This window comes from Schistocerca americana, chromosome 7, assembly GCF_021461395.2.
Source record: "Schistocerca americana isolate TAMUIC-IGC-003095 chromosome 7, iqSchAmer2.1, whole genome shotgun sequence".
NCBI classification, from domain to species: Eukaryota; Metazoa; Arthropoda; class Insecta; order Orthoptera; family Acrididae; genus Schistocerca; species Schistocerca americana.
The window spans coordinates 519,898,414-519,925,905 of record NC_060125.1 but is presented as its reverse complement, the minus strand read 5'-3'; the positions used below and the strand labels follow the sequence as shown (position 1 = coordinate 519,925,905).

At 47.1% G+C, this 27,492-nt stretch overlaps 1 protein-coding gene across 1 annotated transcript in view; it reads right to left on the bottom strand.

The window, feature by feature from the left end:
- The window catches only part of LOC124623058, a 240,575-nt gene extending 213,815 nt beyond the window's left edge, over nt 1–26,760 (bottom strand). Inside the window, exon 1 of the mRNA XM_047148851.1 lies at nt 26,696–26,760. Coding sequence (XP_047004807.1) covers nt 26,696–26,760 — 65 coding nt within the window. The remainder of the gene's footprint in view (nt 1–26,695) is intronic.
- Nucleotides 26,761–27,492: the final 732 nt, after the last annotated feature.

Below are 27,492 nucleotides of genomic sequence, written 5' to 3'. Positions count from 1 at the left end.
ATGGGTGACGAAAACTGATGTATTAAGCAGAAAATGGAATGGCAGAGACCCAACAGAAAATCAGAACTACCGTCAAAGGTACATTCTCTTTCACAAAAAGATGCTGTGCACACCAGTAGATCCTTAATTCAGTCAGCTGTGAAAGAAATTGTAACGAACGTACGTTATTACAGCACAGCGGTTTTCTACGACGATACTCTACGCCCCGTTTTGTCGTCCTTCATGCCAAACCATCCTGGGCTTACATTCCAGCAAGATAATGCCCACCCGAACACAAAGAGGGTTTCTACTGCTTGTCTTCGTGATTGTGAAGCCCTACCTTGGCCAGCAGGGTTGCCGTATCTCTCCTCAAGTGAGAACGTTTGTAGCATTATGGGCTGGGCCATCCAACAGTTTCGGGATTTTGAGGGTCTAACTCGTCAATTGGACAAATATTGGCACGATAATTGTCAGGAGTACATCCAATAACTCTCTCATTCAGTGCTAGCATAATCGTCATAGATGGACCAAGGCATTATTAGTTTATGAAGCTCTTTCTGTTGAATAAATCATCAAAATTTTCTGAAATTGTAATAATTTGTTTGTCTGTACATGTACATCACACCTACCGATTTTCGTTTCATTCGGATAATTACACTAATGCCCATTAAAATTGCTACGCCACGAAGATGACGTGCGACAGACGCGAAATTTAACCGACAGGAAGAAGATGCTGTGATATGCAAATGATTAGCTTTTCAGAGCATTCACACAAGGTTGGCGCCGGTGGCGACACCTACAACGTGCTGACATGAGGAAAGTTTACAACCGATTTCTCATACACAAACAGCAGTTGACCGGCGTTGCCTGGTGAAACGTTGTTTTGATGCCTCGTGTAAAAATGCGTGCCATGACGTTTCCGACTTTGATAAAGGTCGGATTGTAGCCTATCGCGATTGCGGTTTATCGTATCGCGCCAATGCTGCTCGCGTTTGTCGAGATCCAATGATTGTTAGCAGAATATGGAATCGGTGGGTTCAGGAGGGTAATACGGAACGCCGTACTGGATCCCAACGGCCTCGTATCACTAACAGTCGAGATGACAGGCATCTTATCCGCATGGCTGTAACGGATCCTGCAGCCACGTCTCGATCCCTGAGTCAACAAATGGGGACGTTTGCAAGACAACAACCATCTGCACGAACGGTTCGACGACGTTTGCAGCAGCATGGACTATCAGCTGCCCTGACTGCGGTTACCCTTGACGCTGCGTCACAGACAGGAGCGCCTGCGATGGTGTACTCATCGACGAACTTGGGTGCCCGAATGGCAAAACGTCATGTATTCGGATGAGCCCAGGTTCTGTTTACAGCATCCGTGTTTGGCGACATCGCGGTGAACGCACATTGGAAGCGTGTATTCGTCATCGCCATACTGGCGTATCACCCGGCGTGATGGTATGGGGTGCTATTGGTTACACGTCTCGGTCACCTCTTGTTCACATTGACGGCACTTTGAACAGTGGACATTACATTTCAGATGTGTTACGACCTGTGGCTCTACCCTTCATTCGATCCCTACGAAACCCTACATTTCAGCAGGATAATGCACGACCGCATGTTGCAGGTCCTGTACGGGCCTTTCTGGATAAAGAAAATGTTCGACTGCTGTCCTGGCCAGCACATTCTCCAGATGTCTCCCCAATTCAAACGTCTGGTCAATGGTGGCCGAGCAACTGGCTCATCACAATACGCCAGTCACTACTCTTGATGAACTGTGGTATCGTGTTGGAGCTGTATGGGCAGCTGTATCTGTACACGCCATCCAAGCTCTGTTTGACTCAATGCCCAGGCGTATGAAGGCCGTTATTACGGCCAGAGGTGGTTGTTTTGGGTACTGATTTCTCAGGATCTGTCCACGCAAACTGCGTGAAAATGTAATCACATGTCAATTCTAGTATCATACACTCCTGGAAATTGAAATAAGAACACCGTGAAATCATTGTCCCAGGAAGGGGAAACTTTATTGACACATTCCTGGGGTCAGATACATCACATGATCACACTGACAGAACCACAGGCACATAGACACAGGCAACAGAGCATGCACAATGTCGGCACTAGTACAGTGTATATCCACCTTTCGCAGCAATGCAGGCTGCTATTCTCCCATGGAGACGATCGTAGAGATGCTGGATGTAGTCCTGTGGAACGGCTTGCCATGCCATTTCCACCTGGCGCCTCAGTTGGACCAGCGTTCGTGCTGGACGTGCAGACCGCGTGAGACGACGCTTCATCCAGTCCCAAACATGCTCAATGGGGGACAGATCCGGAGATCTTGCTGGCCAGGGTAGTTGACTTACACCTTCTAGAGCACGTTGGGTGGCACGGGATACATGCGGATGTGCATTGTCCTGTTGGAACAGCAAGTTCCCTTGCCGGTCTAGGAATGGTAGAACGATGGGTTCGATGACGGTTTGGATGTACCGTGCACTATTCAGTGTCCCCTCGACGATCACCAGTGGTGTACGGCCAGTGTAGGAGGTCGCTCCTCACACCATGATGCCGGGTGTTGGCCCTGTGTGCCTCGGTCGTATGCAGTCCTGATTGTGGCGCTCACCTGCACGGCGCCAAACACGCATACGACCATCATTGGCACCAAGGCAGAAGCGACTCTCATCGCTGAAGCCGACACGTCTCCATTCGTCCCTCCATTCACGCCTGTCGCGACACCACTGGAGGCGGGCTGCACGATGTTGGGGCGTGAGCGGAAGACGGCCTAACGGTGTGCGGGACCGTAGCCCAGCTTCATGGAGACGGTTGCGAATGGTCCTCGCCGATACCCCAGGAGCAATAGTGTCCCTAATTTGCTGGGAAGTGGCGGTGCGGTCCCCTACGGCACTGCGTAGGATCCTACGGTCTTGGCGTGCATCCGTGCGTCGCTGCGGTCCGGTCCCAGGTCGACGGGCACGTGCACCTTCCGCCGACCACTGGCGACAACATCGATGTACTGTGGAGACCTCACGCCCCACGTGTTGAGCAATTCGGCGGTACGTCCACCCGGCCTCCCGCATGCCCACTACACGCCCTCGCTCAAAGTCCGTCAACTGCACATACGGTTCACGTCCACACTGTCGCGGCATGCTACCAGTGTTAAAGACTGCGATGGAGCTCCGTATGCCACGGCAAACTGGCTGACTCGGACGGCGGCGGTGCACAAATGCTGCGCAGCTAGCGCCATTCGACGGCCAACACCGCTGTTCCTGGTGTGTCCGCTGTGCCGTGCGTGTGATCATTGCTTGTACAGCCCTCTCGCAGTGTCCGGAGCAAGTATGGTGGGTCTGACACACCGGTGTCAGTGTGTTCTTTTTTCCATTTCCAGGAGTGTATATTTGTCCAATGAATACCCGTTTATCATCTGCATGTCTTCTTGGTGTAGCATTTTTAATGGCCAGTAGTGTACTTCACAGTTGTTGCTTTTTTTTTTTGTCTTTGAGTGTATATTAAAACTTTTCTGGGGGATTCTGTTAATTTTCACATGGAGAAATTTATGCTGAGTAAAATTCTGTATATTTTTAAAACTAGTTACGCAGTGCGTGGACGGCTAAGGCTTACTTCAACGGTCGTACACCATCTTCCACCATGGAACACGTGACGTTTGCATATGAAATGAGTTTGTTTAATGTCTTAATAATTTTTCCTGTCTTGAAAATGGAAACTTGTGCTAACTTCCAATAGCTTCTATTTCAAAATGTTTTTGACTTTTAGCTAGTTTTTGATAATAATTCTTCTTAATTTGATTTCATTTACTAATTAGTGATGCATAGTGGAGTAACAACGTAACACATAGAATATTAAATATAGTATTGACTGGAACGCTTTTAAATTTGAATAGAATATTTGTTTTTAAGTACATGATCATGTTGTACCTTGGAGTAGTTTTTTTTCATTTGGAAAAACCTTACTTTTCTGGATTAATCAGGAGAAGACTGCAGCACATTTGAAATGAATGTTATCGTTTCAGAATGGAACAAGAAAATGTATTAAATTTCTATAACATAGCTAGCTAGAGGTGAGAGTTGAAAAATGTTCCAAGATACGGCACACTCCCCTACTGAGAACGTTAATTTACTTTTATCTCTCTTGCGGAGATAGGTCTTTGCTACCAGTACAACGGAAGAGGTTTCTGATCAAACAGTTACGAACTATGCTAGTCCTATGTGTGGTGTAAAACATTTTTTGAGTAATGTAAAAATGCACAGTAGTTTATTTCAAATTTTGTGTGTACTGTCTTGCAGGTGATGGATTTCTCGCATTACACATACATAGGTTCTTCCATAACGCATTAAGTTCCTAACATTTTTTTTCTAAAAAAAAACCACCCTGAATATTTTCCAGATGATATGCGAATCACTGTTTGGATAGGGATGGGACAATCGTATTCGGATATAGGTAGCCCCCTTTAGCGAGATTTGCTGAAGAGTCAAATAATGCGCAGAAATTCAGAAAAATGTTGTTTATTTAGTGATTTGACTACTTACTTACATAACGCAAAACTATTATTCTTGCCGCCACGGAAGGACATGGAATGAGTTGGACGACGTTCGTAAGCGTCTGGAAATCGTCCTCACTACTGGCATACGATTGACAGCTGCTGCGAATCGGTGTGTTGGGGAAGCTCCCAAGAGTTGTGTACCAGGGACGCCAAAGGCACCTCGAGCACTACCCTCTCCTGTGGATCCTGTCTCCTCTGCAGGAAGTAAAGGATCTGTCACTGGCTGTCCACATGACTGTGAGTGGTGTGGGAGTAGTCGGGATGGACGCCCTGAGCAGGAGAGATGGGGACTGGGGAGAACTCAGGGTGTTACATTTATCTCCCTAACCAACAAGTTCGAGATGCTGTCTTTCACGGAAACTGAAACTGAGCCAATAAGACTCACGTCATCTGTTTTGGGGAAACCTGTTTTGCCTAGTGCCAAGAGGAGGCTAATGCAAAATGATAGGGTCTATAAATCGTCGGCAGCTCAAACGTACGGCGAATGATGGTATGTCTTAGGGAAATGGCAGCAGGGGCAGGAAAAACTCCAGGTGCGCTCAGTGTGTATGCCTGGAGGTCTCATTCAATAAGCTGAAGAGGCTATTCCGGCAGGTATTGAGGAAACAGGGCGCACGTCGGAATAAACGATGCCTCTCGTCTGAGCTCCGAGGTCATAAGTGGATCATTTCAGCGACTCGCAAAGGAGGTTGAGAAGACCAGGCTTGCGCAAGGAGTTTCAACGAAGCTCACAATTTGCAGCATTTTCCCCAGAAATGAAGGTGACTTCTAGGTTCTGAATCGAGTGAAAGGAGCGAACCAGAGACTCTGAAGGTTCTGTGACAAGCTAGGCTGCGACTTCCTGGACCTCGGCCATAGGGTTGACGAATGTCGGGTTCCCCTAAATGGGTCATGTGTGAACTGCACATCAGAGTTTGCTACCCAGGTAGCTGACTGTGTGTGGGTTACACACGAGGTTTCTTTTATGTTAGGCGATTCTCCATCCACTCCAAACAACGACAGCTCTGGGAGACCCGGAAGTATGCGTGTAAGTACCAAGGAATGCCACCTACTGTTTAAAATCTTGGTAGTTAACTGCCGAAGCATTCGCAACAAAGTGACAGCTTTTGATGAGAAATACTGCAACATTAAGCTTCTCATTTCACCTCACACAGTTGTTCTCAATTCAAGAATAAGCAAGCAATAAACAAACCCCTGCAACCACACACAAGTTCCCTAATTCCCTTAAATCGCGAGGACGGGGATGATGAGCTCTGAAGTCACCTTCAGTCACATCCCTGATGTGTTCGAGTGCGTTCCGATCTCGAGAGTTGGGTGGCCAGCACATCAATTGGAACTCGCCACTGTGTTCCTCAAACCACTCCATCACACTCCTGACCTTGTGACATGGCGCATTATCTTGTTGAAAAACGCCACTGGTGTCTGGAAACACGATCGTCATGAAGGGGTGTACGTGGTCTGCAACCAGCGTACGACACTCCTTGGCCTCCTGGTGCCTTGCACGAGCTCCACTGTACCCGTGAGTGCTCACTTGAATGTTCTCAAGAGCACAATGCAACCGCCGCCAGCATGTCTCCGTCCCACTGTACAGGTGTCAAGCAGCTGTTCGCGTGGAACAAGACGGATTCGCGCCCTTCCGTCGACTCATGAAGAAGGTATCGGGATTCATCAGACCATGAAACGCTCTGCCACTGCTCCAACGTGCAGTGCCGATGGTCATGTGCTCATTTCAGTCGTAGTTGCCGATGTCATGGTGTTAACATTGGGACATGCATCGGTTGTCATCTGCAGAGATCGGAAGCAGTGATGCTCACATAACACTACGTACAGAAAGCTGGTTAAAACTTGAAGTAAATAACAGTAAGATTTTTACGGAAAATGTAAGGGTATATCGGAAGAATACGCTAATTGGAGGTGGTGTATTTGTCGCAGTGGACAAGAAGCTCAAATCCACTGAGACAGAAACTGAAGATGCATGCGAGACTGTTAGGGAAAAAATTAGTATCAGGGGTTGGCATGAAATTATAATTAGATCCTTCTGTTGACCATCAGACTCACCTCCCGATGAAACCGAAAACGCGAGAGAAAACCTCAGTTCGCTAGTGCGTAAGTTCCCCAGTTTTTCTGTAATCATCGGTGGAGACTTTAATCATCTAACAATCAATTGAGAAAATTAAAGTTTTGTCAGTGGTGGACTGACAAGACATCCTGTGAAATAATACTAAATGCCTCCTCTTAAAACTATTTAGAACAGTTAGTTCGGAACCTCACTCAGCAAGGAAATGTATATTAGATCTAATGGCAATAAATACACACGCTTTGAGGATTTCCGCATCAAAACTGCTATCACTGGCTATGAAACGGTTGTGGCAACAATGATTACAAAAGTACAAAGAACAACTAAAGCGAGTACAAAGATTTATATGTTCATTAAACTAGATAAATAAGCGGTAGCATAATACCTCTGCGAGAAAATAGAAATTTAGGACCGGAGAGGAGCATGTAGAGAAACTATAGCTCAAGTTTAAGAAAATAGTTCACCGTGCAGTGGACGGATATGACCTAGAAGAACAGTTCAAGACGGGAGGAGCGCTCCATGGTAGACAGTCACTGTAAAGAAACGTCTGATGAAATTGAGACTACTGCATAATAGTTGTAAGACAAAGCATAGTGCTATAGATGGAGAGATGCTGAATGAAACGCGTTTAATGTCGAGACCGCAGAGCGTGAAACCTTCATTGACTACCGCAGCAGAATATTGTCATGATCTTTCACAATACCCTAAGAAATTCTGGTCGTGCGTAAAGGATATTACTGACACCACAATTAGTTTCCAGTCACATGTGAATGAGGCAGGAACTGAAACTGAGGGTAGCAAAGCAAAATCAGAAATGCTTCACTCTGTTTTCAAATGTTCCTTTACAAAGGAAAACTCAGGAGTATTGCCCCAGTTTAATTCTTGTACCACTGAAAAGATGAGTGAGATAGCTATTAGAGTTAGTGGCACTGAGAAACAGCCGAAATCATTAAAACAGAACAGAGCTACAGGTCTTGATGGAATCCCTATCAGATTCTATACTGAATTTTCGGCTAAGTTAGCTTCTCTTTTAACTATTATGTGTTGTAGATCCCTCGAACAAAAAACATGTCCAGATCTTGGGAGAATGCACATCTCACACTAGTTCTTCAAGTAGAGTACTAAAAGTGGTCCTCAAAATTACCGTCCAATATCCTTGACATCGATTTGTTGCAGAATCTTAAAACACATTCTGAACTCAAACATAATCCTTGACATCGATTTGTTGCAGAATCTTAAAACACATTCTGAACTCAAACATAATGATCTCCTCCGTGCCAACTAGCATTGATTCCGAAAACATCGATCACGTGAAAACCAACCCACATTTTTCTCACGTGACATACTGGAAGCCTAGGATCAAGCCAGTCCGTTGGATGCAGTACTTCTCGAGCTTTGAAAATCATTTGACCACGTCTGTATCCCAAGTGTTTCTTTCGAAGACTTCATTGCAACTGTAAAGTCTCCGAACGAAGCACTTGGGATACAGTTTGAATTCACGACATCCAGGAATATATGGCACTGTATGACAATAACGTTTATTTTTGAGAGACGCATATGAGGCCTGAAGGTGGCATAGTGGAATGCCGAAACTGGTAGTCAAAATAAAACAAAATAACATCACAATTGCACGGCTGTTGGCGAATTTCATTGATAATTACTTGATCAGCTGATGGCCCCTGTGCATGACGGAGAGGGTGGGCTGGCAGCAGCTTGGTATGCTGCTCTTCAGCCTATAGAATTTTTGAAACCTAAGAAGAAAATAATAAACAATACAAGCAGGCAATAAAAACGGTGACATAAATTGTAAAATGGCGGAAAATTGTGGAAGTTAAAACATAAAACAAAGGGTTGGCGATGCTAATAAAATACACAGGAGGAGACAGGTAAAATAGTAGACAGACAATTAAAAAAACATGGCGACTGTCTGGTTTCTGATCGCAAGAGATATAAAAAAATCACACCCAGCGACAGTATGATTTCTGATCGCAACACTTCGAAAAAAAGCACAACACTTAACACTCACTTAAAACACTGCACTAAAAAGGTGGCACGAAGATGACACACCACAGCCATGGGCAGATGGGGGGGACATGGACAGATGAGGGGAAAAAGGGGGGGAGGAGAGGAAAAATGAAGTGGGGGGAGGAGCCGACAGAGGGAGAAAACTCATAGGGGGGGGGGGGGGGGCAGGGCAGATGCGAGAGGTAGTCGGGAAAGGGAGAGGAGGGGAAATGCAAAAGGACTCTGGGGAGAGAAGGGAGTCAGAGTGTAGACGGGGAAGAGGACAACACAATACCCCTCATCACCTTTTATACTGGAGGATTAACCTATCGTGACATTTAGTGGTCAATTCCACATTACATGATGGTGTCTGGATACTTTTCATCAGACAGTGTACTTCCTCCTCTTGTGTATCGCTCCTGAAGGTACAGCGAAGATAAGATAAATAAATTACAGTACGCACATAAGAATTTAAATAGTCATTTTTCCCGCGCGCCTTTTGTAATTGATTGGTACACTAGGACCGGTAATACGTATTACATTGGGAAGTACTCTCAACCATGCACTTCACAGTGGTTATTTATTATGTATATAAGTCCAGAGGTGTGTAACTCCAGTAAAATATTCCACCTCACCTTGTGTGTTTTGAGTTGAGTATTTGTTGTGCGAAAATTCTCACCGAACATGCAGAAAACCGTTCGTTCTCCCACGAAAACATTTGGCTCGGCTAAGAAATCCTGCCAAAGCCAATCAATAGCAGTTCAGTTTCGTATATGCAGCGCAAATTTTTCCTCTCTGCTCATACACTGTCTGGTTTAGAGTCGCGAAAGAAATATGGTTTGATGAGCAGTTGGTAGTAGACACGAGACTGTTTACCCGCTGGTTTATGCGGATAGCGAGCAGTTCCACTGTTAGTTGCTCAATCAACCTTCACCCATCGTGCAGACTGATTTTCACCTCTGACATCAACCATATCGATTATTCACGACTATACTGAAAGTAAACTCACGATACGATCTTGACAGAGACATGGGGACAGGTTCAAACTCCGTCGCTTTCTCGTTTTGCAAAAACCGATGACATCTTCTTTTTTTTTCGAAACTAGCCGCAGGAACAAAGTGATAAGAAGTTAGGGAGTAAAACGTGGATGTTCAGCGACGCCACTTAGAAGTGTCAATTCCTTTGAAAAATTAAAGTGGGGAACGCGATTTTAAATATATAATATTTACGAATAACACGATTATGTTTAGCTACTCGTAAGACGGCCTGCAATTAGCGACGAATAAGTTTGAAAGCTGTCTGTTAGGTAGACATTTTGAATTTTCAATTATATTATTACGTTGTTTCGTGAAACAGTCATTGCTAAAGCTATGCAAAGATGGTATTCTGGGCCAAGAACTGACTAAAAACAGTTTGGTTGGCGTATATAGTCTTTTAAGCTTACGGGAAACCATGTACTCTGTTTCCGGTCCTAGGAGCCATCGCAGCACACCCTGCCAAGCGAGGAACTATGAGCTAAGTTTTGAATAGATAAGTCGGTGGGGTGTCGTATGCTACTGGGGAGCAGGTTTGACTTGCTCTGTTAAATGGAGCCGGATGTGTGTGTGCTTTTTGATGGGGAAACTCACGTTACTGGAGACGTCACCTAAATACAAATTTGTTGCGTTGTGCATTCGTGAGTTACTTTTATTCCATGGTGAAATTCTCTGATTTACGTAGCGAAGTTGCTATGAACGCCGCGAAGGGAACTTCATTCTGCGAGCAGTTGGAAATCCTTTGTCTTACGTGGTATCAGCCACGAGATTTGATACAGACTCCTAGTTAAGTCTAATCCTGTGACTAGCACGGTCAACTCAGTCATCCTTCCTTTCAGTTTAGATTACTAAACATTCTGTGTCGTGTGTACAATTGGATTCACATGATGTTATGCGTATCTGGATTACGTACCACACGTCTTTTTGCTGCTACGAGGTTACTTGCTGTTTTGTTCACTTGGTTTTTGAATTAATTGTATAACGGGAAACTTAAGTACTCCTTCCCCTTTCAACTACCCTGATCATTTGCTTGATATTTGATTACCAACTGCATTACCATTAGTCTGCCGCCGTTGTATCATCACTTGTTACTAGACGCTTCTGTGGACTAAAATAGTCCTAAATTGATTGCCAGTCATATAAAGTACGTAGTTTCATTGAACAGGTGAGAGAGTAGGGGTTACTAACAAAACGAGCAAATGCCGAAGAACGTGTGGTACAATCTACAGAATGTTAACGGGATACAACCAAAGAAAAATTAAATTGTGTCAGGTGGCAGCAGTTTCCAGTATTAAGATACAGCAGTGAGAACCGGACAGTAAAACTATCACGTAGGACGAAATGAGAAGCTGTTGAGATGAGATTTTAACACTACTGGCCAATAAAAATTGCTACACCAAGAAGAAATACAGTTGTTAGACGGGTATTCATTGGACAAATATATTATACTAGAACTGATGTGTGATTCCATTTTCACGCAATTTGGGTGTATACATCCTGAGAAATCAGTACCCAGAACAACCACCTCTGGCCGTAATAACGGCCTTGATACGCCCGGGCATTGAGTCAAACAGAGCTTGGATGGCGTGTACAGCTACAGCTGCCCATGCAGCTTCAACACGATACCACAGTTCATCAAGAGTAGTGACTGGCGTATTGTGACAAGCCAGTTTCTCGGCCACCATTGACCAGACGTTTTCAGTTGGTGAGAGATCTGGAGAATGTGCTGGCCAGCGCAGTAGTCGAACATTTTCTGTATCCAGAAAGGCCCGTACAGGACCTGCAACATGCGGTCGTGCATTGTCCTGCTGAAATGTAGGGTTTTGCAGGGATCCAATGAAGGGTAGAGCCACTGGTCGTAACACATCTGAAATGTGACGTCCACTGTTCGAAGTGCCGTCAATGCGAACAAGAGGTGACCGAGACATGTAACGAATGGTACCCCATACTATGACGCCGGGTGATACGCGAGTATGGCGATGACGAATACACGCTTCCAATGTGCGTTAACCGCAAAGTCGCCAAACACGGATGCGACCATCATGAAGCTGTAAACAGAACCTGGATTCATCCGAAAAAATGTCGTTTTGCCATTCGTGCACCCAGGTTCGTCGTTGAGTACATCATCGCAGGCGCCCCTGTCTGTGATGCAGCGTCAAGGGTAACCGCAACCATGGTCTCCGAGCTGATAGTCCATGCTGCTGCAAACGTCATCGAACTGTTCGTGCAGATAGTTGTTGTCTTGCAAACGTCCCCATTTGTTGACTCAGGGATCGAGACGTGGGTGCACGATCCGTTACAGCCATGCGGATAAGATGCCTGTCATCTCGACTGCTAGTGATACGAGGCCGTTGGAATCCAGCACGGCGTTCCGTATTACCCTCCTGAACCAACCGATTCCATATTCTGCTAACAGTCATTGGATCTCGACAAACGCGAGCAACAATGTCGCGATACGATAAACCGCAATCGCGATAGGCTACAATTCGACCTTTATCAAAGTCGGAAACGTGATGGTACGCATTTGTCCTCCTTACACGAGGCATCACAACAACGTTTCACCAGGCAACGCCGGTCAACTGCTGTTTGTGTATGAGAAGTCGGTTGGAAACTTTCCTCATGTCAGCACGTTGTATGTGTCACCACTGGCGCCAACCTTGTGTGAATGCTTTGAAAAGCTAATCATTTGCATATCACAGCATCTTCTTCCTGTCGCTTAAAGTTCACGTCTGTAGCACGTCATATTCGTGGTGTAGCAATTTTAATGGCCAGTGGTGTAAGACACGGGAAATAATGATATACAGAAACAACTGACAAGTTTCAAAATAAATTCAGAACGCAGGACAACGAACTAAAATGAAAAAAAATCAAGAACTGGGAAAAACAGAATTCCGAAGATTTTGGTACAGTTAACAGGAGATAGAATACAGGAAGATTTCTCATCAAGTGGGGGGGCAATTTTCCTTGAAAAACAAACAAACCTGCTGGGCCAAACCTTGGCGATGATGGTGATGATAATGCTGATGGTAAAACGTTCTTCTTACCCATGAGGGCAACGGGGGGAAACGCACAGATAATTTGCCAGACCTCCTGCATTCCGATTTTAGCAGCCAAATCATACGACGTGTATCGTGGACGTAAGTTACCTATACCGATTCTTGAGTGCAAAACACATGTGTGTAGAGTAAAAAAGGAAACTTATTTTACTATTAAATGATTCAATTCGGTTATGACAGTACTCTGACGGCGCAACGACGCGCAATGAGACGACGTCATGTAGTCTGTACCTTGTAGATCCAATGGTTCACTGCAACGCTCCGCAGCAGCCAAGGTCGAATCCGCGTCAAATCGTGTACTGCCGAGATGAAATCGATGCTTGCGCATTGTATCACTGCTATCTGCCGATAACTGCCGACTATCGACACTGCGTGACGTACGCGATAACGCGCATATCCCCAAGACTCCGCCCGTTTTTATCTATAAACTGACAGCTAGGTGATCTGGTCTCTCTCTGACGTCTGCTGCTCGGAGGGAAACGTTGTATACCCAAAAGTAACGATAAGGTTTTCAGTAACATCGCACGAAGGTTATATTTTACCTATTTATACGTTCGTTATACACTCCTGGAAATTGAAATAAGAACACCGTGAATTCATTGTCCCAGGAAGGGGAAACTTTATTGACACATTCCTGGGGTCAGATACATCACATGATCACACTGACAGAACCACAGGTACATAGACACAGGCCACAGAGCATGCACAATGTCGGCACTAGTACAGTGTATATCCACCTTTCGCAGCAATGCAGGCTGCTATTCTCCCATGGAGACGATCGTAGAGATGCTGGATGCAGTCCTGTGGAATGGCTTGCCATGCCATTTCCACCTGGCGCCTCAGTTGGACCAGCGTTCGTGCTGGACGTGCAGACCGCGTGAGACGACGCTTCATCCAGTCCCAAACATGCTCAATGGGGGACAGATCCGGAGATCTTGCTGGCCAGGGTAGTTGACTTACACCTTCTAGAGCACGTTGGGTGGCACGGGATACATGCGGACGTGCATTGTCCTGTTGGAACAGCAAGTTCCCTTGCCGGTCTAGGAATGGTAGAACGATGGGTTCGATGATGGTTTGGATGTACCGTGCACTATTCAGTGTCCCCTCGACGATCACCAGTGGTGTACGGCCAGTGTAGGAGATCGCTCCCCACACCATGATGCCGGGTGTTGGCCCTGTGTGCCTCGGTCGTATGCAGTCCTGATTGCGGCGCTCACCTGCACGGCGCCAAACACGCATACGACCATTATTGGCACCAAGGCAGAAGCGACTCTCATCGCTGAAGACGACACGTCTCCATTCGTCCCTCCATTCACGCCTGTTGCGACACCACTGGAGGCGGGCTGCACGATGTTGGGGCGTGAGCGGAAGACGGCCTAACGGTGTGCGGGACCGTAGCCCAGCTTCATGGAGACGGTTGCGAATGGTCCTCGCCGATACCCCAGGAGCAACAGTGTCCCTAATTTGCTGGGAAGTGGCGGTGCGGTCCCCTACGGCACTGCGTAGGATCCTACGGTCTTGGCGTGCATCCGTGCGTCGCTGCGGTCCGGTCCCAGGTCGACGGGCACGTGCACCTTCCGCCGACCACTGGCGACAACATCGATGTACTGTGGAGACCTCACGCCCCACGTGTTGAGCAATTCGGCGGTACGTCCACCCGGCCTCCCGCATGCCCACTATACGCCCTCGCCCAAAGTCCGTCAACTGCACATACGGTTCACGTCCACGCTGTCGCGGCATGCTACCAGTGTTAAAGACTGCGATGGAGCTCCGTATGCCACGGCAAACTGGCTGACACTGACGGCGGCGGTGCACAAATGCTGCGCAGCTAGCGCCATTCGACGGCCAACACCGCGGTTCCTGGTGTGTCCGCTGTGCCGTGCATGTGATCATTGCTTGTACAGCCCTCTCGCAGTGTCCGGAGCAAGTATGGTGGGTCTGACACACCGGTGTCAATGTGTTCTTTTTTCCATTTCCAGGAGTGTATGTAGCGCGCTGGGACTGACTTCAAGTTTGGAAAAATTCAGTCTCTGGTTCTACACACAAATGTCACAGCCATCTGGTATGAACAGAGACGCTTCCGACGCCTGAAACAAAACACAGCCTTCACCTGATTCTGAGTCCACATTGCAATGTTTGCAGTTTGGAGTCTGCTACATAGGATGACTCCGCAATTATGTTACAAACTTTCAGGAATGATGGAGAAGGGTGAGTATATCAATTTGAAGTAAGGGACCACAGTCTGGAAACGATCGAGTCGAAAGTTACAAACGACAATCGTTCTGATGCGTCTCACAGTGGAATACATGTACCAGTACTGTTGTTGATAAGATTGTAGTATAAACAACTTTCATAGGTGGTAGTACGGACCAACACAAGAAAAACTATTGAGTAAATATGGACTCTAAAATCCGTACCGTAAGAGCTATGAGCACTTGTTCATCTTCAATGCTGTGAAACACTTCTTCTGTTGAAAGCTCTTTGGTTTCTATACTTTTAGAGGAGGTAGTATGGACTAAAGCAACAAAAAGGTCCAATAAATATAGGCTCTAGAATGCATACCTTATGAGCTATGGGCAATTGTATAGTAGAAGAGATGTACCGGTATTTCACAACAGTGAAGATGAACAAGCGCTCATCGTTCTTCAGGGATGCATTTTTGAGGCCGTATTTACTTGAGTTTGTTTCTTGTTTTGGTCCTCTACCACCTCTGAAAGTTGCCCACCCTGTAGCCTCAGCAACAATGGTACCAGTATGTGTATTCCACTGTCAAAGGTGTTAGCACGATTTTCGCTTATAAAATTTTGTGTGCATGTTGATGTGCTGCAATGTGTCTTTCCAATGCATCCCATACATGCGTGATGGGATTTAAGTCGAGGAAATTGGCAGGGCAGACCATCTACCGAGTATCCTTTCGTTCCAAGATATCTTCCACCTGCCATGTTCCACATGGTCACGCATTGTCATCCATAAAAAAGGTGTCAGGGTCAAATGCACCCCTAAGAAGATGCAAATGGGAAAGGACTGTAGTGTCACAATAACGTTTACCAGTGAATGTGCCATGTTGAAGGATTTGGAGATCTGTACGCCATGCAGCGCTATGCCTCCCCACACATGGACCCGCAAAACGATCATGTTCGAAATGTTGGTGGTACCCTCATAAAGAGAGAGATGGGAATATGTAATGCAACCAGGAACATTGTCGAACATATCTAATACTAAAGAAGATTTCAGCTTTACAAGGAAAGTATTAGCTACCATCAAGATTCTATAAGCCTCTCAAAGGTTTCAGCAATCGGCGTCAGTCTCCTTGAAAATCTTCTGGGTGTTCTACTGCATCATCATATAGATACACTATAAGACAAAAAGAAGATGCACTATGAAGGGATTATCTGAATGGGACAGAAAACGGTAAGTATGATGTACATGTTCAGACAAACAAATGATTACAATTTTAGAAAAAATCGATGATTTATTCAAGAGAAAGGCCTTCACAACATGAGCAAGTCTATACCGTATTGGTCCACCTGTGGCCCTCGAGTAAACAGTTATTCGGCTTGGCATTGATTAATAAAGTTGTTGGCTGTCATTCTGAGGGACGTTGTGCTAAATTCTGTCCAATTGACACGCTGGATCGTCAAAATCCCGAGATGTTTGGAAGGCCCTGCCCATAAGACTCCAAATGTTCTCAACTGGGGAGAGAGTCAACTACCTTGCTGGCCAAGGTAGGAAGGTAGGATTGGGTAAGTATGAAGACAAGTAGAAACTCTTACCATGTGTAGGTGGGCATTTTCTTGCTGAAATGTAAACCCAGGATTGCTTGTCATGAAGGGCAACAAAATGGAGCATAGAAAATTGTCGACAAATTGCTGTGTTGTAAGGGTGCCACAGATGACAACCAAAGGGGTCCTGCAATGAAAAGAAATGGCATTACAGACCATTGCGCTCGGTTGTTGGGCCATAGGTCGGGCGATAGCCAGGTTGATATCCACATTCTACCCGGGGCATCTCCAAACACGTCCTCACTGGTGTTGGAGGCTAAATTCGAAGTGGGACTCATCTGTGAAGACAATTATACTCCAGGATTGTCTGGAGATGCCCTGAACAGTGGTGGAATAGCAACCTGACTGTCTCCCAACATACAGCCTGACAGGCAGGAGTGATGTTCTGCAATGCCATTTATTTTCATAGAAGGATTCCTTTGATTGTCACCCACAGCACCCTCACAGCACAACGGTATGTCGATGGTCTTCTGTGTATCATTTTGTTGCCCTTCATGGCAAGCCAACCTAGGCTTACATTTCAGTAAGTTAACGCCCACCTGCACAAGGCGAGATTTTCTACTGTTTGTCTTCGTGCTTGTCGAACCCTACCTTGGCCAGCAAGGTTAGTAGATCTCTCCCAAATTAAGAACATTTGCGCATTATGGACAGGGGCCTCCAACCAGCTCGAGATTTTGACTATCTAACACGCTAATTGGACAAGATTTAGTATGATATCCTTCACGAGGACATCCAACGGTACTATTAATCAATGTCAGGCTGGTTGATTGCTTGCAAAAGGGCCAGAGGTGAACCAATGCGTTATTGACTTGTTCGATTTGTGAAGCACACCTTGAACAAATCATCCGGTTTTTCCGAAATTGTAATCATTTATTCGTCTGTACAAAAACATCACATATACCGATTTCCATCCCATTTGGAAAATTTCTTTGTGGTGCCCCCTTTTTTTGTCTTAAGATGTACATAAAAAGCTAAACCATTAAAATAACCCACGTTTTGTGTCCCATTGCGGTGACCTTCTACAGAGGACAGACTGATTATCTGGGGAGCGTCTGCTTCAATATATTGCGTTTCTAACCGACATCACATATCTTATTATTCTATAGGACCTAAATACCAATGGTCCATGTTAGGACAGAGAGAGGGGGGGAGCGGGGGCAGGGGGAGGGGGGTTGTATGGCAGTGTGCTGCAAGGACACTGCCCAGTGGTCATAAGTGGCCTGGCATCCAGGAAATTGGGAACCTATAGCCGTCTGTTGATGTTGTCAGGCTGCTTCAGGATTTCAGTTGCCCCTCTTATTGTTTTTAATTTCAGTGTTATTTCTGGTAATTGTATCAGAGGGTAAACGCTACACTACAAATATGAATTTTTGGGGTTCGTTCCCCAGTAGGCCTGAAGCACTTTTTAACACTTATCACTTTTACCACTTCTGGCAAGGTGAAGAATGCCAAACTGCATCTCATTTCAGGAACCTATGGTAAAAGGTAGGCCTCACTACAAATGTCTCGGTAAGTTATGTCAAAGGCCAGAGACATGCAGCATTCCTATGATCAAACCAATCTTCTGGTTGTGACCAATTTTACTTCTTCTAGTCTGATCAAAAGCATTTGGACACCCCTCTGTAATGCGGAAGTTAAGAACTAGATGTCATGAGAGATGGATCCAACGCTATAAAAGGAGACAGGGAATGTTTTGTTGCCAGTAGAGAAGCTGTAACAGTAGAATAGGTCAGTCAGGACGGCTCAGTGACGTCGAATGTGGACTACTCATTAGAAGTTACTTGAGTAACACTTCGATTACCGACATTTCTATCCTTCTAAAACTGCCCAAGTCGACTGTTGGTAATGTGATTGTGAAGTGGAAACGCAAAGGAACAGCCACAGCTAAAATGAAAGCAGGTAGACGCCATGTGCTGGTAGACAGGGACTGTAAAGCGTTGCCAAAGGTGGTAGTAAAAATCACACTCGTGGGTTTCAGGCTGTAAGCAGCAGTCCAGCTACCAGGGAGTTACTAGGCAGTTAAAAATAATGGTGTATGTGGTCAACCACCTTCTCATAAGACACACACTTCTGTAGTCGTTGTTAAACAACACTTAAGCTAATGTAAAGAGTGACATCACTGGACAGTGGATGACTGGAAATGAGTGACTGGAATGATAAATCATGCTTTCTTCTTTATTCATGTCGCATATACCATACATACAAAGAAAACTATACAGTATTCACCCAGAATTGGGCAAATTTGATAGCATTGGGTGCTGCAGACGTTAAGTCCTTCATACTACAGCTGGTTGGGCATGAGTTACATTTGAAGAGATGCCGGGTTGTCTGCAATTCACTGCATTCGCACAGTGTTGTGTTGGCAGTTGAAAGTTCCATTTAAGGATACTGTCCTTCGATCTTGGAACTTCAGTCTGTAGTCTGTTCAGGAACTTCCAATGACCCACTTCTCTATGTGTCCAGGTGGCAGAGATTCTTGTGGTGTCATCCACTTTGACAGGTGTTGGCATCTTTCTTTCCACTTGGTGAGTTGGGTAGCCGCAGCTATCCTTCTAAGGGCTGCGAGATTGTTAGGAAACTCTTCCTGGACTTCAGTCTTGGCTTGGCAAGTTGATGTCCAAAGAGTGGATGTGAGGTCACTGTATTTGATTTATGCCTCTCGATGTTAGTTGCTACCTCTCTTCTGATGTCACGTGGAGCAATCCTAGTGAGACATTGAACATTGTCTGTCGGGGTTGGCCTTAGGGAGCCTTTAACAGTCCTACAGCTCTCATTTAAGGCTACATCAACCTGCTTTGCATGTACTGAATTGTACCACACTGGGCTAACATACTCTCCTGCAGAATTACATAAGGCAAGATCTGTAGTTCTTAATGTTTGTGGATGTGTACCCCAGTTCAGTCCTGCCAGTTTCACAAGAAGGCAGTTTCTGGGGGATAATTTCTACTTCAGCTTCAATGTTCCTTGTAGGTAAGTGTACGGCCGAGAGTGACACCCAAATACCTGGGATGGGAACAATATTCTAGTGAAACTCCATTCCAGAATATTTCGAATTTCCTGTCAGCTTGTTTATGTTTCAGATGGAATGAACACACTTTCATTTTCTTGGGATTGGGTGCAAGTTGATTCTTTTCATAGTAAGTACCAAGCTGTGGTAGACTGTTTGTAAGCATTATCTCTACATCTTGCCCTGGGCAGCAAGAGCAAGGTCATCAGCATACATGAAGCTTTCGCATCCTTGAGGCTGTAGTTGATCGTTAGTGTACATGCAAATGAATCATGTTGCACCCCCTGGAACCCCAATGGAAGGGTTTGGGTTTGCCAAATGCCCTGGAGAAGTTATCTTCCAACATGCGGAGGGCCAACATTTAAGTGCAGATGAATGTGGTGTTATGGAATGAGGATGCTTTTCATTGTTAGGTTGTGGTCGCCTCATTGTACTTAAGAAACACTAAATTTGGAAGGATATGAATACATTTTATAGCAGCGCACACTGTGCACAGTACAGGAACAATTTACCAAGCCGCAATTCGTGCAGTACCACGCGGATGCCTGATACGTGGCCGGAACTGCTTCGTTCACAGGTCTGCCTCCTCAGCATTCGACCATGCCCGCGCCTGCCTCGGTTCAGCATCAGCACATGCCTTCCTACTTCGATACTTCGGCCTGCAACAGGAACAGTAACTTGTTATCTGTGCCTGACTTCCACCTCCGTCCCACTGCTACATCTCAGTGATTTGTGCCACAACATTCACCTTATCCGCACACCGTTTTGAGTGGAGTGACTATGAACAGTGAATATTCACACATTCCGTCCCACGTTCGACATCATTTCCCACACTGTGCTTCTGGACAGCCCGCACCTCCGCAGCCTCCCTTCAACACAGGGGCCCTGGCTCTGATCATACGTCGAGCTTTCCGCAGACTAACACGCATTCTCAAACTTTGAACTTTTTCTCTCCTGTCGCCCCCGTGCTGGCTCCAGTCGAGCTTCCGCTACTGTTCTCGCCACATTTCGGTGCCTCATCTGCGTCGGTCTTCTGCGACGTGTCAATCCAAACACACCCGCAACGTGTTGAGTTTCCGCAACCGCAATCGACACATTACGGTGTCTCACACGCGTCGGCCATCCGCGCCGCGATGGATCGCGCTCAACCACAACATGTTACCTTCACGCTGCCACCCGAACAGCCGTCGTTGCCACATCCCCTGGAGGCACACTCTCCTGGAATACTACAGCAACAACAGCTCGATTCAGGCAGTGCCCCGACGAACTCAACTCAACCTGTTCTTCCAAACATTCTACAACGCTTACCGACGCTGCCGCCGTTTAATCCCGACAGAGCAACAACCTGGTTCAAAATTGTGGAGAAGTGTTTGACCATTACAAACTCGACGAGTCAACCAGGTTTCTGTGCCTCATCACCCACCTGCACGACCAGGAGGACTTGATTGCTGACAAGCAACTAGGCAACGACAAATCTTCCCAGCTCTGGAGACGACTACGTGCCCTGGTCAGCGCCGATCTACTCGCTGACACAGCTCTCCTCACCATCTGGTCAGATAAACTATCTCCTCACATCCGCTTTGCTCTGGCTCAAAGGTCTTCTGAACCTTTCGAGCAAACAGTGACAATTGCTGACAAGCTACACGATGCATCACTGCTCTATTTCGCCAGCCACTGCCTACCTGACAAGTCTCAGGTTCAGGCTCATCGCCCTGCGTCCGGACGCGGCCGGGGCCGTACTGTGCAGACCGTTCCGCTCGCTCCGGGAAGCAGTAAACAAGCTACTGGGACGTCACCGGCTCCGCCCATGGTAACGCCCCCTCCTGCAACTGAACCTGCTGCGGCCACCAAACCTCAGCCACCGCCACTGGAAATGAACCTTCCGCAGGAAATGCAACCGCTCTACCCAGAAAACTGCTGCGGAAGCAAAGGGAACTTCACAGCAAACACAAACATAGCCAAAGCCTTGCAGACAAACAAAAATTACGCGAAGCGAAATGTAGTGTGAGGAGGGCTATGCGAGAGGCGTTCAATGAATTCGAAAGTAAAGTTCTATGTACTGATTTGGCAGAAAATCCTAAGAAATTCTGGTCTTATGTCAAAGCGGTAGGTGGATCAAAACAAAATGTCCAGACACTCTGTGACCAAAATGGTACAGAAACAGAGGATGACAGACTAAAGGCCGAAATACTAAATGTCTTTTTCCAAAGCTGTTTCACAAAGGAAGACTGCACTGTAATTCCTTCTCTAGATTGTCGCACAGATGACAAAATGGTAGATATCGAAATAGACGACAGAGGGATAGAGAAACAATTAAAATCGCTCAAAAGAGGGAAGGCCGCTGGACGTGATGGGATACCAGTTCTATTTTACACAGATTTCGCGAAGGAACTTGCCCCCCTTCTTGCAGCGGTGTACCGTAGGTCTCTAGAAGAGCGTAGCGTTCCAAAGGATTGGAAAAGGGCGGGGGTCATCCCCGTTTTCAAGAAGGGACGTCGAACAGATGTGGAGAACTATAGACCTATATCTCTAACGTCGATCAGTTGTAGAATTTTGGAACACGTATTATGTTCGAGTATAATGACTTTTCTGGAGACTAGAAATCTACTCTGTAGGAATCAGCATGGGTTTCGAAAAAGACGGTCGTGTGAAACCCAGCTCGCGCTATTCGTCCACGAGACTCAGAGGTCCATAGACACGGGTTCCCAGGTAGATGCCGTGTTTCTTGACTTCCACAGGGCGTTCGATACAGTTCCCCACAGTCGTTTAATGAGCAAAGTAAGAGCATATGGACTATCAGACCAATTGTGTGATTGGATTGAGGAGTTCCTAGATAACAGAGCGCAGCATGTCATTCTCAATGGAGAGAAGTCTTCCGAAGTAAGTGTGATTTCAGGTGTGCCACAGGGGAGTGTCATGGGACTGTTGCTGTTCACTATATACATGAATGACCTGGTGGATGACATCGGAAGTTCACTGAGGCTTTTTGCAGATGATGGTGTGGTGTATCGAGAGGTTGTAACAATGGAAAATTGTACTGGAATCCAGGAGGATCTGCAGCGAATTGACGCATGGTGCATCTTAATGTAGAAAAGTGTAATGTGCTGCGAATACATAGAAAGAAAGATCCCTTTTCATTTAGCTACAATATGGCAGGCCAGCAACTGGAAGAAGTTAATTCCATTAATTATCTGGGAGTAGGCATTAGGAGTGATTTAAAATGGAATGATCATATAAAGTTGATCGTCGGTAAAGCAGATGCCAGACTGAGATTCATTGGAAGGATCCTAAGGAAATGCAATCCGAAAACAAAGGAAGTAGGTTACAGTACACTCGTTCGCCCACTGCTTGAATACTGCTCAGCAGTGTGGGATCCGTACCAGATAGGGTTGATAGAAGAGATCAAGAAGATCCAACGGAGAGCAGCGCGCTTCGTTACAGGATCATTTAGTAATCGTGAAAGCGTTACGGAGATGATAGGTAAACTCCAGTGGAAGACTCAACAGGAGAGACGCTCAGTAGTTCGGTACGGGCTTTTGTTAAAGTTTCGAGAACATACCTTTACCGAAGAGTCCAGCAGTATATTGCTCCCTCCTACGTATATCTCGCGAAGAGACCACGAGGATAAAATCAGAGAGATTGGAGTCCACACAGAAGCATACAGACAATCCTTCTTTCCACGAACAATACGAGACTGGAATAGAAGGGAGAACCGATAGAGGTACTCAGGATACCCTCCGCCACACACCGTCAGGTGGCTTGCGGAGTATCGAGGTAGATGTAGATGTAGATACTGTTACTTCCACACACGGTTTGGTGAGGCGGCACGGAACTGCAGACCACCCTGCTACTTCCCAAACGCCAATCGCAGGTAGGTCCAGGTGCCGCCTCCTACGCACATGACAGGCACCCCCAGTGCTCCGTTCTGTCCGGGAACGACCGGATAATTGCGGACGACTTTACCTTAAAGACATTTCTTTGGGATACCTTTTCCTAGTGGACAGAGGCGCCGATGTTTCGCTGCTGCCTACGTCCTTAGCGTTGTCGAACATCCAGCCTCATCATACTTCACTGCAAGCTGTGAATTCAACTAAACTACAATGCTCGGGTTCAACTTCCCACTTCGTCTCAGTCTCCGCAAACTGCAAACTCGAGTGGACTTTTTTAGTGGGCGAAATTGACGAATCTATACTAGGCATTGACTTCTTGCGACACCACAAACTTCTGTGCTCCTTCGAGCAATTTCCCCCCCCCCCCCCCCTCCTGACACATTGGTCCGAGCTCATCTCATCCGTACATGCTCATCTCTGTCGACGACGTTACAAAAAACCACGCACAAGTGCCTTGTCGAGCTTGAACACGTCGCTCGCCTACGCAAAGAAAACTTCGAGCTCTCCCTCCAGCTCCACGAAACACAGCTCCAGCTCTCCAATGCAGCAAAGGAGTTACAGGCACTACAGCAAGGACAAAGCAAGGTTAGTAAGTGCGCCAAATCTACTTGCAATCGAGCCTCCGTGTGTTTACCTCCCACTACCCCTTTCAACTGTGCTATCAAGACTGCCATAACGTGTACTGACAGTTCCGCAGGGCCACACCCTCCTAACACGGCAGCGTTTGACACTCGGCCGGAAACAAGTGCGCATGCACGACGAGCGTCGCGTGTTCCCGAACTGACGGCTCCTACCCCGCCCCTCGTGGACTGCACCTCAAACTATGCAACTTCGGCTCCTGCGCGCCGCCGTGTGACCGCCGCTGACAACACAAACAGTGCACTCGCGCCAAGTGTTAACTCATGAGCGTGCTGCCACATGACCTCACCCGACCACGGTGCCACTGCTTCGGGCCGGTGGCCATCTTGTCGCATTGACTCCTGGTGCACTTCACCGCCTCGGCTCCCGTCGGATCCGCCGAGTGGCTCCGAACACCACGACCCCGCCTCACCTGCCCCGCCCACCACACATTGTAAACAAACTGCCTCCCGTGCCACTGGCAATATTTCCGTCGTCACCAACGGCACGGTTCACAAGCTTTGCCTCACGCCAGGTCCCCAGATCTCCAGTAAACCACGTCGACTTTGACCTGAGCGCCTCTCCGATCTTAAAAATCAGATTTCTGAACTACTAAGCTCTGGCGTCATTGAACCCTCTGCCAGCAGCTGGTCTACGCCCATACATATGACACCCATGAAAGACGGGTCCTGGCGCATGTGCGGAGACTACCGTGGACTAAATGCATGAACAATTATGGACACCTACCCCATACCCAACATTACCGACTTTACCAGTTCCCTCGCAGGTGCGACCATGTTCTCTGTCATTGATTGCAAACGGTCCTACCACCAGATCCCCATGGCACCTAAAGACATCGAGAAGACAGCAATCACCACCCCGATCAGTTTATTTCAGTTTCAAGCCCTTCGGTCTGGAAAATGCAACCCAGACCTGGCAACGCTTCATCAACAAAGTGCTATTCGACCTAAGTTTCTGCTTTGCATATCTTGATGACGTTCTTGTGTTCAGCTCCTCCGTCAAGGACAACATTCGACATGTGCAAACTGTTATGAACACTCCCGCAGCAGCAGGCATCGAGACCAACCAGGACAAATTGCAGCTACATCAACCCGCTGTCACTTTTCTTGGTTTTCGGGTCTCTGCCGACGGCATTTCACCACCCCCTGAGAAAGTACAAACAATACTAAAACTACCCAGACCTTCGTCATTCAAAGAGCTCCGGCGCTTTCTGGGGACGGTTAATTATTATCGCCGATGTCTACCTCAGGCTATGGAGATTCAGGCTCCACTGACGGATGCCTTGGCAGGCACCAACACTTCTGGATCTTGGCCCATTCCATGGACCCCTGCTATGACTGACTCTTTCACTGCCCTCAAAAATCTTCTTGCCGAGGCCTGCACCATCGCGCATCCTCATCCCAATGCACAGCTTTTTATCACCACAGACGTGAGCGATACTGCCATCGGCACCGTCCTTAGCTAGACAATCGATGGCCAAACTTCGCCTCTGCAGTTCTTCTTGCGCAAGCTCACCAATGCACAATGGAAATATTCCGCATTTGACAGGGAGTTGCTCGCGGTCTACAAAGCGATTAAGCATTTTAAGACTGACGTTGAGGGACGCCCTTTCTATGTTTTAACAGACCACAAACCCCTGGCTGCTGCCATTACAAACCCGCCAGCTGACCCGCCTCCTTGTCGCTTCAGATACGTGGACTTCATATCTCAGTTCATCACTGATGTTAGACACATAAAGGGTGCTGACAATATAGTTGCTGATTTCCTTTCATGAGTCGACGCCGTCCATTCGCTGTTAGACCTCTCTGAACTGCCTAACCTCCAACCCGCTGACGAGGAAACACAAAACCTGATTTCAGACCCTACTTCTTCACTACACTTCATTCGCACCACCTTCCCTGGCATTTCTGGTGAGATCTGGTGCGACAACAGTATGGGCGCGTTACGCCCCCTCATCCCAACCACGCTCCGTCGAGCTGTCTTCAACGCATTGCATAATTTAGCCCACCCCGGTGTTCGTGCGCCTGCCTGTCTTGTAGCAGAGTATTTTGTGTGGAGAAATGTCAACAAGGACTGCCAGCAATGGGCACGCTCCTGCATCGCGTGCAAACGCTGCAAAGTACACAAGCACACTTTACCCCCCCTCAGCCGCTTTTCGATCCCTCCTGGGCGTTTATAGCATATTCACATTGAGATTGTCGGCCCTCTCTGCCCCTCTAACGGCTTTCGTTATGTTCTCTCGTCTATCGACCGAACAACTCGCTGGGTCGAGGCTGTCCCCCTTTTCAATATTACAGCAGAAACTGATGCTCGAGCTTTCGTCGAGTCATGGGTTTCGGATGTCCAGCTATCATCACGAGTGACCAGGGCAGACAATGTGAGTCGGTCCTGTTCAACGGGATTTGTAACATTTGCGGCATCCTGTGCATCCGTACCACAGCATATCACCTGCAAAGTAACAGGCTAGTCGAGTGCTGGCACCGCACTTTCAAGGCGACTCTTCAATGCCACGACTCTCTATGACGGAGGCCCTTCCCCTTGTGCTACTCGGCATTCGTGTGATCTATAAGGAAGACCTCAAAGGCACAATAGCCAAGTTCATATACGGCCAGAACATTGTTCTCCCTGGCGAACTTGTGAGCCCTTCCGCTTCTCTCCCTTAGTCTGCCTTACCTTCCTTTGTGGACCGCGTCAGATGCCACTTCATCAACCTCCATATCCCTCCGCCCTCCAGCCATTCCCGCCCTAAGGTTCACGTCCCGAAATCTCTGGACAATTGTGAGTACGTCATGCTCTGAGATGACTCTGTCTGTGCTCCCCTCCAACATCCAGATTCTGGCCCATACCGAGCTCTCCGGCACTCAGCCAACACCTATGACATCCAGATGAAAGATTCAGCTGTTACAGTCTCTCTCAACAGACTTACGCCTGCTCATGTCGAGCCTTCCTCTACCCCCCTTCAGGCCATGACCACGCCACTCACTGTCGTGGCTCACAACGCTCTGACCACTCCCTCCACGTCAGACTTACACACTTGATTGAGTGACTTCCAGATCCAAATGTCGAGCTCTCCCATGACCTCGCCCTCTACTCTGGTCTCATGCACTCTGTCAAGTGACCACATGCTCCCCATGTCGAGCTTACCTACGATCATGCCCTCGCCACCGGGCCTCACCGGTCCCTTCGACCTCTCCACCGTCACCTGCCTTGCCCTGTTGAGGTTTCTCGTGCCCCCCCCCCCCCCCCCCCAATCTCGAACGTTCCCTCACTCGAGGTGTTTGTGCCTGTCCCCCCGGACATAATCCATGACATCTCAATAATACTGCGCGATTGTACACTGTTCTTCGTGTGTTTCTCTTCATCCAGTGCTCATGACACAACCTCCTCCATTCCCTGCCGCCTGGTGAAACGTATTCCCCTCCTGCCCGACATCGACTTGGACATGCATTCTGTGTTTGCCATGCCCACTG